This window comes from Plecotus auritus (assembly GCF_963455305.1).
Source record: "Plecotus auritus genome assembly, chromosome: 9".
Classification (NCBI taxonomy): domain Eukaryota; kingdom Metazoa; phylum Chordata; class Mammalia; order Chiroptera; family Vespertilionidae; genus Plecotus; species Plecotus auritus.
The window spans coordinates 17,660,264-17,673,742 of NC_137783.1; the positions used below are offsets into that span (position 1 = coordinate 17,660,264).

The window sequence follows — 13,479 nt, forward strand, 5'->3', positions numbered from 1 at the left end:
TATCACAGACTGGGTAGTTTATACACAAAGGAAATTTATTTCTCAGTTCTGGAGGCTGGGAGCCAAGACCGTGTGCTTGCATGATCCCGTTCTGGTGAAGGCTCTCTTCCTGATTCATAGTCAGTGCCTTCTCACTGTCCTCACACAGCAGAAGGGGCTAGGGATCACTCCGGAGCCTCTTTTATAAATGTACTAATCCCATTTGTGAGGGCTCCACAAAGGCCCCACTCCCAATATAATCACTTTTGGGGGTTCAACATATGAATTCTGGAGGGGCACATTCAGACCAAAGTACCTCTCATGGTGAAGGTCCTCTCACTGACTAATCTAACACCTCCCTCACATCCAGGGGAAATCAGACCATCCGCAGGGCTGGGAAGTTGGACACAGAAGCTGAGCCTTCCCATTTTTTTCAAAGGCCCCACCTCCTCGGTGGAGGCTCTAAAGTGCTCGAGGCGCTGTCCCGAGGTGGGGATGAGGGCACAGGGGTGGAAGGGGGCTGCCTAGAGTGGAAGCAGCTCAAGAGTCCAGAGTGAGACAGAACTGGGTTAGATGCTGGCTCTGCCACTTACAAATTGTGTCCCTTGGCCAGTTGCTTCATTTCTGTGCCTCAGTTTCCTCCTATGAACCCATGGAGATGAGGGCACCTACCTCATGAGGTTGTTGTGAGCATTAAATGAGTGAAGTGTATAAAGGACATGGTATATGGTAGGCACTTGGTGTGTGTGGCTGACATGTTTCTTGATTTCTGAACCTGTGGGCTTAACTTTCTCGTCCCCCTGGACATGAGAGGAGGGACATCAGGAACTGGAGCCATCTTTGTTAAAGAGGAAGAAACAGGGCCAACAAGATGGGCTTCTTGTCCTCTCACCTATCTTTAAGATGCAAGTCCTGCCCTAGCAGGTTTAGCTCAGTGCTTAGAGCATCGGCCTGTAGACTGAAGGGTCCCGGGTTTGATTCTGGACAAGGGCACATGCCCGGGTTTCAGGCTCAGTCCCCAGTAGGAGGCATGCAGGAGGCAGCCGATCAATGATTCTCTCACATCATTGATGTTTCTATCTCTTTCTCCCTCTCCCTTCCTCTCTGAAATCAATAAAGAAATATATATTTTAAAAAAGATGCAAGTCCTACTCATCTAAGAATTCATTTTTTAAATATATATTTGTATTGATTTCAGAGAGGAAGAGAGAAATAGAAACATCATGATGAGAGAGATCACCCATCGGCTGCTTCCTGCACCCCCCTACCAGGAACTGAGCCCACAACCGGGCATGTGCCCTGACCAGGAATGGAACCATGATCTCCTGGTTCACAGGTTGACACTCAACCATTGAGCCACATCAGCTGGGCTCAGAATTCATTTTGATCTTGAGCCCTTCAACATTGTTTTTATAATGTACATTCTTCCGTATGCACCCCTCTCTCCATTCCCACGTCTGAAGCCTGGTCTCCCTCCCTTTAATGATGTGGGAAGAGGGCCATCCCTGTAGGCCAAGCTGGGCTGAAGGGCTCCTCCAGGATGTGGGACTGGATCTAAATCCTGAATGAGGGGGAGGATTCAGATGAGTAAAGATCACGTGTGTGTTGGGGGAAGGGGGGCTTCCAACGGGAAAAGCCAGCCAGAAGGTATTGGGAAGTAAAAATGTGAAGAGTAAAGATTTGGGTCAGGCAGATGTGGGTTTACATACTAGAGCTGTAGGACCTCTGGTAGGTCACCGAATCCCTCCGAGCCTCAGTGTGTCCATCTGTAGAACGGACATTAAAAGATCTGCTTTCCAGGATGATGGTGAGGATAACGGGAGATGACATTGAAGGAAGAATCTGGAACGGTGCTTGGCACGTGGTAGGACCTGAAAAATAAACACTGGTCCCCTGCCCTTCACTCCTGCACATGGACAAGCCCAGCTCGGAGGCCAGCATGTCACCCAGCAGTTCCACTATGACAGAACCGCACGCATTACAGAGCTGGGGGTCTTTCCCTTGATCCTAGGAGTCATCCAGCTCATCCTTGGACAAGACTCTCTCCTCTGCAGAATTCCTGACCCATGGCTTCTCAGCCTTAGATTGCACACTCCACAGATGGGGGGCTCACGACCACTTTTTGGCAGTCTGGGCAGGTCTGATCATTATAGAGGGCTTCCGTTAAAACCCGCCTCCTTGTTATTTCCACCAGCAGTCAGAGCTCTGCCCACAGGGCCTCTGAGAATGCCTAGACTCCAGAATTCAATCACCAGTCCTCTGAGATTGAGGAGTTAGCTGGAGTCTGGATGGAAGGATTCGTCCCGGCAGTGGCTGAAGGAGAAGGGCTAGAAGAGGGGTGGGGATGGGGTGGAGGCTGGGGGCAGGGGGCAGGCCTAGCCTTGCATGTCCTGCAATGGGTCAGCTTCAGTCTGATGGCAATTCTCCCCTAACCCTGCCAAGGTTTTGTCCCAGCAGCTTCTGTCTAGCCAGGGTGCGGGGGCGGGGTGTCAAGCATAGGGGCTGCTCTTGTAATTGGCTGGGAAGGCAGGCCCAGGCCAGTTCTCCCACAGGCCCCCTGCCTGGCCCCTGAACCAGTCCCACTGGTGTGGGGCGCACTGTCAGGTGGGCTCCCGGCAGCAGCTCTCTTCGGGAAGGCAGGCAGAGCCAGGCTCAGGCCGCAGGCCAAGAGCTGCTCAACAGGCGCCCCAACTTCCTCTCCTCTTGCACCGCCCTCTGCTGCCCGCCCTCCTCTGCCTGGCTCGGGGATGTTTTCCACTCGCTGGCGCTGGCGCACAAGCTCCATCCCGCTGTTTCCTCCTCTTTTTGGAGTTTAACTTTCCTGAGGACTCCCCGAGCTGTGCAGAAGAAAGTGGGAGGGAGTTCTTGGAGGGCATGGTCAACAGAAGGCCCTTCGGTGGAGCAGCGGCCCCACCCCAGCAGGCCCCACGCTCCCATGTCTGAGCGCCACTCAGAGAGCCAGCCACAAGGAGGCCAAAGCCACTCTGCCGTGCAGTCTGCCGCTGGTCCCAGGTAAGGAGGTCCCCTCCCTAGGGTGTGCCCGGTGACGGGAGCAGGGCAGGGCCAATCTGAGGCTGCCCAGAGGGATTGTCCTGGAGAGAGGCCCCTAGCTGAGGCACCCCACCCCCACCCCTAACTCTGGGCAGGGGCCAGTCCTGTCCCTCCCCCAGCCACCTGACTCCTGTCCTGACTATTGCTGGAGGTCTCACTCCCAGCTAGGTGGGGAAGGGGGCAGTAGTCTCAGAAGCTGGCCTGGTCCCACCTCTGCCCACCAGTGTCCAGGCATCTCGTACCCCACTTTATAGTTTATAAACCCAGGGCCTCCCACAGAGAGCTCATTAGGAACCTTGAAACCAAGGGGGGGAAGAGGAAGAGGGAGAAGGGGCTGCTTTTAACCCATTCATCCCCAGCAATATTACTCCCTTTTCCAGGGAGTTAGACTGGAGCCCCTGGGCTGTGAGTTGGATCCCTCCCTGCCTCCATCTCCTGGCATCCCACACATGGTCAGCCAGCTCTGCCCTGCCCATCTGGCAACCTGGGCAGAGAGGAGGCAGAGCAGGAAACATGGGCAAGTCTCCTCACATTAGTTAGCTGCCCACACCAGCCCCCTACTCCCTGGCTTCCTCTGGCCTATGGAATTTTTAAATTTTTTATTTTATTTTTCCCATCACCATTTATCCCCCTCTAAGCCCTCCCCCCCACCTCCTGGCCTATGGATTTTTTTCACCCCAGGGGTGAGAAGAACACATGGGGCCTGGCCACACCCTGGCTTGTTTCTGGCTTGTGTGGGTGGAAGGCAGCTGGGGCGGAACCAGCCTGGAGCCTAGGCCACGACCATTTCCTGGCAGGCTGCCAGCGCTGCTGCAGCCCAGACCAAGGCAGAGCCAATGGTGGGCACAGCCGAGCCTTAGCCTTCATCAAGGCTTCCTGTCGCTGGCAGCTGTGTGGTCCCTGAGACCAGGGACCTGGTGGGAGAGGGCTGCTGGGAGGCTGCTGCATGGGGAACGGGTAGTGGGTGAGGAAGGGGAGGTTCACCAGGGCTCTCGTAGATGGGCACAGAGCAATGGGGACTCACTTAGCTTGACTCACCCTGGTCCATTTTTAGGCCTCCTGAGGTTGTGGTCGGAAGTCCTGCCTGAGCACCTGCACATTTGAATGGCCCCAAGCAAGGTATTTTATTCTCTTTAGACCTTAGTTGCCCGATCTTTGCAGGAAGGAGAATCATCCCACCCTGCCTCACCTCTGGGAGCACCCTGTAGGCTCAACCGGGTGAGAGAGATGGAGGGACAAAGTGTCCTATAGGACACAGCAGGCATGGTGTATGCCCTTCCTCCCCTCCAGCATTCCTCAGAGAGCAAGGACCAGAATGAATTATGCTCTTGTCGTGGATGAGGACACTGAGGCCCAGAGGAAAGGCATGAAGGGTGCTGAGTCAGGATGTCCTAAACCAGTCCAGAGCCTGCGGTCTCCAAGATGAAAAGGTTCTTATGGACACCAGGGATGCGGAACCAGGCTCACCACCTTCCTCCACCTGCTCCACATCACAGGGTCAAGTCCAAGTCCCTTATCCACCAGGACACCCACCCCAGCTTTTATACCCCTTTGAGGACACACCCTCCAAACAGTCCTAAGTCCCTCAGCCTGGAATCCCAGTGGGAAAGCCAGTCAACGTCCCACATTCCCCAAGGCCACAGGGCCATTCCTAACCCCTGCCTCGAGAGAATCTTGCAGTAGCAACAGGAACCTTAGTGTCGGAGGCAGATAGACCTGAGGTGTGATCTCAGCCCCTTATGTGGCCCTGCTAAGCCACTCACCCTCCGGAGCCTCCACCTTCTATACACGAGGGATAGGACAGCTCAGTGTGGATCATGATGCTGGGCAATGAGGGCTGTAACGCACCTGACACATAGTAGGAGCTCAGTGAAATGTGGCTACCATCATTTCCACCAGGCCCTGGAGCTCCCCAAGTCTCCTTCCCTTCTCACCAGCCTGAACACACAAGCTCTCCTCTATCCCCATTTTCAGAGGCAAACATTTATCAGTGATCTGCTCTTCCACAGGGAGTACCAGGCCGGCCACTCCAGGTGATAAAATGACAAGACCGTGCCCTGCCTTCAGGTGCCCACCTGCCTGCTCTCTTTGCTAGTCTCACCAGGCACCATCCACCCCTGTCACCACCCGCCTCCACCCCTGCAGCCAGTCCTCCAGCTGACCTCTCACCATGGCAGCCCTGATCGCCGAGAACTTCCGCTTTCTGTCGCTTTTCTTCAAGAGCAAGGACGTGATGATTTTCAATGGGCTGGTGGCACTGGGCACGGTGGGCAGTCAGGAGCTGTTTTCTGTGGTGGCTTTCCACTGCCCTTGCTCGCCAGCCAGAAACTACCTGTACGGGCTGACGGCCATCGGTGTGCCCGCCCTAGCACTCTTCATCATCGGCGTCATCCTCAACAACCACACCTGGAACCTAGTTACCGAGTGCCAGTACCGGAGAACCAAGAACTGCTCGGCTGCCCCCACCTTCCTCCTCCTGAGCTCCATCCTGGGCCGGGCGGCCGTGGCGCCCATCACCTGGTCTGTCATCTCCCTGCTGCGCGGTGAGGCCTATGTCTGTGCTCTCAGCGAGTTTGTGGACCCCTCCTCACTCACAGCCGGGGGAGAGGGCTTCCCGCGAGACCATGCCTCAGAAATCCTGGCCAGGTTCCCTTGTGGGGAGGGCCCTGCCAACCTGTCAGGTTTCCGGGAGGAGGTCAGTCGCAGGCTCAAGTATGAGTCCCAGGTAAGGTGTGCAAAGGGAAGCGCCTCTTCTTTCTTCCTTTGGCGGTGGCTGATGGGGAGGTGTTGGTATGGCTCCGTGCTAGAGCTGGAGTTGGTGCCCAGGGACCAAGGTCTCCAGAAAGCACTAATCAGCATCAGGTATCAGAGCTGGGTAATCCCATGGGTTAGTGTCTGGTGGGACAATGGTCAACTCAGTCACAAATACGTTTTAAATGTTAAAGGAATGTTCTTCTGGCTCAGACTGAGCCTTGATCCCAGTCATAGATTAAGCCCCTTACTCCAGCCAGATGGAGCACAAATCCTGCAAGCCTGTGAAACATTTGCTATGGGCCATGAGCTGATAGTGGGCCATGAGCTGATAGCGGGGTGTGGCTGGCTCCAGGGACCAGTGTTCCTATCCCAGGAATGAAAGAGCCTCAGGCACTGCTGACCTGCGGCAGTCCTTTGAGCCAGGAAGCTGCTGCCCTGCTCCTAGCCTCAGCCTTGGCTTAGTTCTGAAGGAGTGAAGGTTGGTTAGAGGACAGAAGAGCAGAGACCTGGGCAGAAACAGAAAAACCGAGCTGGGAGCATTAACTTAGAGAAACAGAGGGCGAGGAACAGACAGGGAAGAGCATAAGATTCTTTAAAAGGTCTCTCAGGTACGTAAGAAACACAAACAGAGAAGCAGGGTTGGAAATGCACCAAAGGAGATGGGAGATGAAAGACAGAAATAAAATTTGATGATCAAAAGCCCACAGACCTCTCTAGAGGAGCAAATGGGGAAATAGGCTCACACCCAAGCGAGTGTTTGAGACAAGCACACGGGCAATTTCAAAACAAGGCAGAGAGTAAGGACCAGGCTATGGGGGAGGTAGGGAAGACAAGAGGTGGCATCTGGGCCGAGCCTGGCAGTTTGACCTGGATTTTGATGGGCTGAAATGACGTAAGGGAGGGGGTAAACCTTGGGGCTAGAGAAATGACAGCAGATCCCGGCCAGTGTGGCTCAGTGGTTGAGCGCTGACCTATGGACCAAGATGTCACAGTTTGATTCCTGGTCAGGGCACATGCCCGGGTTGCTGGTTCAATCCCCAGTAGGAGGCGTGCAGGAGGCAGCCGATTGATGATACTTTCTCATCATTGATGTTCCTATTTCTCCCTTTCTCTTCCTCTCTGAAATCAATAAATAATATTAAAAAAAAAAAAAAAAAGAAATGAAATGGCAGCAGAAAATGCAGGAGGCAAAGTCTAAGAAAACTGTGAATTCGAAAGAGGAAAAAGCGGTAAAATTATAGCCGGAAGGGCCTGCTTCCCTTACAGAAGCAGCATCTTCATTCAGGGAAGTGAGGGCCAGTTCTCAGGGGGTTCTGAGGCCCAGGTTCAGGCCAGCCCAGCCCCTATCTCAACCTGGGTGGGTGGGGGTCCAGACAGCAACTTGCCCCTCCTCACTCTGCCCCTTCTCTGGCCAGCTCTTTGGGTGGCTGCTCATAGGTGTGGTGGCCGTCCTGGTGTTCCTAACCAAGTGCCTCAAGCATTACTGCTCACCACTCAGCTACCGCCAGGAGGCCTACTGGACGCAGTACCGCAACAACGAGGAGCAGCTCTTCCAGCGCACCGCCGAGGTGCACTCCAGGGTGCTGGCCGCCAACAACGTGCGCCGCTTCTTCGGCTTCGTGGCGCTCGACCAGGATGATGAGGAGCTGGTAGCCAAGTTCCCCGTGGAAGGCACACAGCCGCGGCCGCAGTGGAACGCCATCACTGGCGTCTATTTGTACCGTGAGAACCAGGGCCTCCCACTCTACAGCCGCCTGCACAAGTGGGCCCAGGGGCTGCCAGGCAACGGCACAGCCCCGGACAACATGGAGATGGCCCTGCTTGTCTCCTAAGGTTCCTGTTCCCACACTCTTCACAAATGACAATCCTTGGTCCAACACTGAACCCCACTGTCTGCTCACATCAGCATCAGGTGTTTTTTTTCTTTTACCCATGACTTTTTGGGAAAACAGACCAAGAGAAAGAAACAAAGTAACCTGGGTAGAGGAGAGAGCTAATGCTCAATGTGGTCAGCGTTGACAGGAAGGCTCTCTGACCTGAAGAAATCCCCTCTCCTACTGCCACCAGCCGCCTGGTCAACAGCTTGGGAGGTAAGACTCGCACTCAGAACTGGTCCTTAATTATTAACTATGCTGTGGAGGACCTTCTACTGATGGGCTCCAAGGCTGAGAAGCCCTGGCCAGCACAGCGAGGTGACAGTGAAACCCACCAGTAGGCTCGTTGTATAGGATATTGTGCAGTTAATTTGTGTCTAACTGCTTATGGACACCCAGCTCAGCGGTGCTCAGCTGGGAAGCTGCCCTTCGATGCATGCCACTGGCTTTATTTTATATATTTACATTTTTGATAAAGCTTTTCTAAGTGTAAAGGACTAGCTTGCTGTCTACGTGATTGGATGGGCCATGCCACAGCAGATCGGTGATCATGGGGACAGGCCTAAATCCCATCTCCTGTGAGAGGGAAGGGGACAGGGAGACCCTGGGCAGGGCTCAAATGGACAGGAGGGAGGGCAGGTGCTCCCACAGGAGGGAAAGCTCTGGGGCTGATGACCTCTTGGCAGCTGGATTCAGGTATCTCACTTGATCTGGAGAAACAGAGGGAGCCTGGTCTCCCCCAGAGAGAAGCTCAGCTTAAATTTCTTGGGTCAGAAGATCCTGCACTCAGTAGGGAAGAGTAGCTCTCATAGCCCAGTGCTAATAACCAAAACCAGGCCAGCCCTGGCTCCTCCTCCCTCCCATGCTCACCTTGCCCGATTGCCTCCACCACCTGAAACCTTTGATGCCCTCCCTTGTCCTGGCCCTGCTTCCTAGCACATGACTCAGTCATTGCCCATTGCCCAGTCATTGCCTAGCTCTCAGGACATTTAAAACTCTGCCAAAGAAAACGATTAATTCTCTTAAGACCAAGCCAAAAAAGAACTGGCTTGAACAACTAGCTGGGTCTGTTCTGGCCTCCAAGATCTCTGGACCATACGAGATCATTACTTATCAAATGATGCAGAGAGACTGTCTTTCTGGGAATTTTATGAAGGAGGCCTGGGCCCATCACATCGCCTCTCCCTCAGGACTTAAGGAATAACCATCAAGTCAATCAATGCCCTCCGCCCAGCAATTGTTCTCCCCAGAGGAGCTAGAAGGGGGCTCTCCCCAAAGCCACACAGCATGCCAGTGTAGGTCCTCACTGAGACTCCTACCTGCCAGGCAGCATACGACATACATGCTCTCATTTCATCCACAAAACCCTGCAAGGTAGGACTTTTTAGCCCCATTTCACAATGAGACACCCATTTGGAGAGGTTGGGTCACCTGGCCCTGGTGGGCTGAGGAGACATCACCAGCTGGCTTTCCTCTCAGGTGCCCAGGTGCCTCAATTTTCCTTCTTGGGCTCTACCTTTGTCCTTCTGTCCCAACTCACAACCTCCACAAAAGGGTACAAGGCTGAGCTGAGGAGAACAGAATGCCCAGAGACTCCCAGATCTAAAGGAGGGGCCTACTTCCTGGACCCTGCTGACCCCTCTGGCTATACCAAGAGCCTGCCAGGGCCAAAGATGGTCAGGAGTCAGCCCGTCCACTCCTGCGCCCGGGAACTCCCATGGAGAAACCTGGGCAGTCTCAGAAAAGGAGAAAACTGAAATGGGTACTTGAAACAAAGTAACAAAAAGGAATTTATATGAAATGCCTTTTTATCCTAACAGGATTGTCCCAAAGTTACTGCAGAAAAAGCAGCACATAAATAGAGTCCTCAGGCAACAGTTGTCAACTGCCGGGTGCCTGAGGTTTAGTTGGGCTGGGCCCTGCTGCAGGGGCTGTCTGGAGCCAGCCCGTAGCTAGTCCTCCAACACGGAGCTCTTAGCCTCCACGTAGTCCAGGGCCTTCGCCTTCACTGCCTGCACGTCCTTCTCGGTGCCGTGCTGCTTCTCATAGTCTAGGTAGCGCTTGAAGAAGAATTTCATTCGCTTGGGGGTCAGACTCAGGTGAATGACGCGCTCGAAGATGTCCCTGTGAGGAAGAGCAGGGCAGCGTTTGACTCTCGGTCTCCCGCCACACGACTCCTGGCTAACCTTCCCCACTCGCCCTCAGGCTCTGGAGCAGGCCCTCTGTCACCCAGCACTCCCACTTCTAGCTTCATATTTACTCCCATCATGTCCACTGGGAGAGCGAGAGAATACCACCCTTCCCATCCAGGCGAGCGGACAGACACCCAGAGATGTTAAAGGACTTACTGGCTTAAGGTCACACAGTAAGTCAGGACAAGTTACTGGGAGGGAACACACATGAGACTTGCATCTGTGAGAAAAGCTCTGACGGGCTGAGGGGAGGCACTAGCTCTTTCTGGAGCTCAGTCTACCCATCTCTAATCCTCCCTGCCTGTGGGGATGCTGGCGGACAACAGTGAGATTATGCCTGTGAACATTCTCTACAATGAGAGTCAGGCACAGCGTTAATTATGAGGGAAACCCAAGTCTCCGGACCCCCAGGCCAGTGGCCAGCCTATCTCCCACCCAAGGTTCCAGATACCGACCAGAGGCTGGCCCGAGGCAGAAAAAGAAGTTGGAAAAGTGACGTGTCATGTCAAAGCTGTTTGTCCAGATAGAGTAAGACAACAGGGGATGCTGGAGCTGCTGTGGTTGCTAAAGTCATCTGCTTGGCCAATGTCCCCAACCCCACAGGGATTTCAGCCCCGGTCTGTCTGCCCCTCTCACCGGACTTCCTTCTGGCTGCCATGCTTGATGGTCATGTCGATGTAGACTGACCAGACATCCGTGCGCTTTGGGTAGGTGCTCAGTGTGTTCTCAAAAATAGCCTTGGCCCGCTCTGCATCCCCCAGCTGGAACTCCAGCTGGGCGAACTTGGAAATCACATCCACGTCTGCAGGGAGAGGACACTCAGACACACAAAGCAGGCAGAGCCCGCACCACAACACAATGTACCACAGGGACTGAGCCTGACTCCTGACTCCCTGCTCATGTCCAAAGACACAGGTAGTGACAAGAGGGACAGTGGGGTAGATTAGGGCCATATACACAGATGGGCACTGACCTATGACTCCCACCGCAGACACCCTACTCTCTGGGGACAAGGGCAACAGAATTAGTGCTAACTGCAACACACATTATGTGCATGAGACAGACAGCTATGTAACCACCACGAGGCTTCCTGCCACCACCCTCAGATGAGGGGACCCACAACCCCTGTGCCCAGATGTGGGTGAGCCCAATGTGCTCAGGATCGGGCCGAAAATGGGGCTATAGGCACTCACGCTCTTTTTGAGGCAGGCACTCGAGGGCTCGCTGCATCACACGGTGACTGGCCCCAGCCTGGCCCCTCCGTAGAAGGAAGGCCCCATATTTGACCCAGACAGCTTTCTCCTGCCGGAAACGCTTCAGCATCCGGTTGTAGAGTTCACCAGCTTCCTGTGGGAAAGACCAGGAAAGCTGGGGAAGGTGATGCGACAGAGGGGGGCAACAATAAAAACGGGCAGCTCCACCTGTGAGAAGCCAGACTTGGGCTCACAGACGCCAAGTGCTATGCAGGCCCAATTCTAGCTACTGAGGGGAGAGGGCAGGCTCCCAGAGATGAGGAGGCCTGACAAGATGGAGATCTCCCTACTAACCCTATGGCACACAGAGGTCCTAAGACTAGAACAGGATCCAGAACATGGGGATTCTTCCCTGCTGCCTCTGTGACCCCCAGGGGACAGGTTGTGAGTGGCTGGGGACCCTCTGGCAGCAGGCCACCAGGCCCAGACTCCTACCTGGAACTTCTCTGACTTGGTGTAGATGTCAGCCAGCTGGAGAAAGACCTTGAGAGGCTCATTGTATTGCACAGCCCGCTCGAAGACCTTGGTCAGTGACTCCTGAGAGCCGTACATGTTCTCGAGGTTCAGTAGTGCCACCCACACGTTCAGCTTCTCCTGCTCCTCTCTAGAGGGAGAGCAGTCGGTGCCTGAGCTCCATCATCTCAGCCCAAAGAGCCCTTTATTCTACTCCGGGGATGTCGACTGGAACTCTATCCTCCTCCTCCCCAGGCTCCAACCATGTCCTCAGCTCCCACCCTCAAGCGCAGGCACTGAGAGGCCCTGTCCCACCGCAGTTCACAGCAGCAGGAAGCCCCACCCTGACTGCGGGACCTGGGGCTCCCAGACGGAGGCTCTACTCCATTCCCAGGAAGGAAGCCTATCAATCTCAAACAGGCCCGAGGTCTGAGCTGGAAGGAGCAGAATCTCTGGTCTGCTTCTCTCCCCAAACTAAGAGAATGAAAGTAAAGGATCACCACTCCTCTTCATCAGCCTTCAGGACACTCACTCTACTCTCTGCCTGGAAAATGGCCACACGTAGAGTTTTCACCCAGGTGTGTTCCCTATTCTACTTCTGCTCCAAGTTAGGCACATTATTTAAGTTACAGACTCTTGTCAACAGTGAAGAGGACTATAAATTATAGATGAGCAGATCTATTTCACAGATGGCACATCTGAGAGAGAGTCCAGGAACCCCAGGTGGCAACCACTCCAATTGCTGTCAGACTGCAACCTGGGAGAAAAGGCCTTTCCTGTCCAAAGGCCCCTCCCTAAAGCAGGGAGCCGAAGCCCAGACCTGAAGGAGATGGTCTTGAGAGCCCTCTCGGCCACGGCCCGGGCCTTCTCGATCTCTGTGGCCTGCAGGTGGAAGGCCATGTACTGCAGCCACAGGATGGAGCTGTTGGGGGAGCTCAGCACCAGTCGGTCAAAATCATCTGCTGACTCTGGCTGTCGCCCAGGGTCCATCAGCGCCTCCTCCATGCGGGACAGCTCTTTCTCTGCCTTCTGCTTCTCCAGCTCCCTTTCCTTCTTGCTTTTCTTCTTTTGCTATGAAAGGCAAAAACAAGTGAGTAATCAGCTCCTCAGACCCTGGGCAGGTCTGTGATAGAAGCCAAGAGTCGGCAGGGCAATCCCCAAGCTCTATAAATACTCCCTAGCCGGAGACCGCCCCTCCCCCCAGAAGAGACACCCACAGGCTAGGACAGACACAGGGAACGGGCATCAAGGGGTCCCTGCAAAATACAACACCGTGGTTTGCTGTGGCTTCTCGTCTTCCTCGCTATCTGAGCTCTCTCTTCGAGGTGGCAAGGCCGGGGTCAGAGATTCTAGCCCCACGTCCCAAATGAAGCCGGAAGACAGCTGCAGCCGGGGCACGTCTGCTGGCCTGGTCTGCTTCCCCTGGAGGAGCACGGAGGTGTGTGAGGAAGGCACTCGGCTCAGGCTGCTCCCTTGTTCCCCAGCCCCATCTCGCCTGGAGGAGCAGGACTCCCACCATGCTCTCCTCCCAGGGCCAAACCCAGTCCACCCGGGAAATTTATATAGTGACAAAAAACTTACTTTGCAAATAAATTCATTTGGGTGACAAATTTTTAAATATATGTATGCAGATATATGTGTGTCACACACACATAAAGTAACACATGTATAAAATAACAGTCAAGCTAGGACAGATAGGATAAGTGTTCTGAGGGTGGCAGGGACCTGACACCTAAAGCCTGAGAAGCCCTCCCATACCCAGTCCTCAGTTCAAGTAGCACTGTTCTGGCTTTCTCAGAGGGCAACTCGGGCTCGAGAACACCACGCCGCCTCTTTACCCGCCACCCCACTAATCTAATTCAGTCCCACCTAATAAATCAGAATTTAATCTGATTACAATTTATTTAATGCAACACACCCTAT

At 54.2% G+C, this 13,479-nt stretch overlaps 2 protein-coding genes across 2 annotated transcripts in view; one reads left to right on the forward strand and one right to left on the reverse strand.

The window, feature by feature from the left end:
• The first annotated feature begins 2,717 nt into the window (after positions 1-2,717).
• Positions 2,718-8,156, forward strand: CALHM2 (calcium homeostasis modulator family member 2). Its single transcript, XM_080687944.1, has 4 exons — positions 2,718-2,991; positions 4,085-4,149; positions 5,040-5,755; positions 7,200-8,156. Exons 3-4 carry the CDS (start codon positions 5,201-5,203, stop codon positions 7,614-7,616), a joined length of 972 nt encoding a protein of 323 aa, XP_080544070.1. The 5' UTR covers positions 2,718-2,991; positions 4,085-4,149; positions 5,040-5,200; the 3' UTR covers positions 7,617-8,156.
• A 1,279-nt stretch (positions 8,157-9,435) lies between these two features.
• Positions 9,436-13,479, reverse strand: part of PDCD11 (programmed cell death 11) — a 39,431-nt gene continuing 35,387 nt past the window's right edge. The window contains exons 31-36 of the mRNA XM_080687118.1: positions 12,829-12,978; positions 12,377-12,627; positions 11,539-11,707; positions 11,044-11,197; positions 10,487-10,652; positions 9,436-9,782 (exon numbers count right to left, since the gene is read on the reverse strand). Of these exons, the coding sequence (XP_080543244.1) occupies positions 9,611-9,782; positions 10,487-10,652; positions 11,044-11,197; positions 11,539-11,707; positions 12,377-12,627; positions 12,829-12,978 (1,062 nt within the window). The 3' untranslated portion in view covers positions 9,436-9,610. The remainder of the gene's footprint in view (positions 9,783-10,486; positions 10,653-11,043; positions 11,198-11,538; positions 11,708-12,376; positions 12,628-12,828; positions 12,979-13,479) is intronic.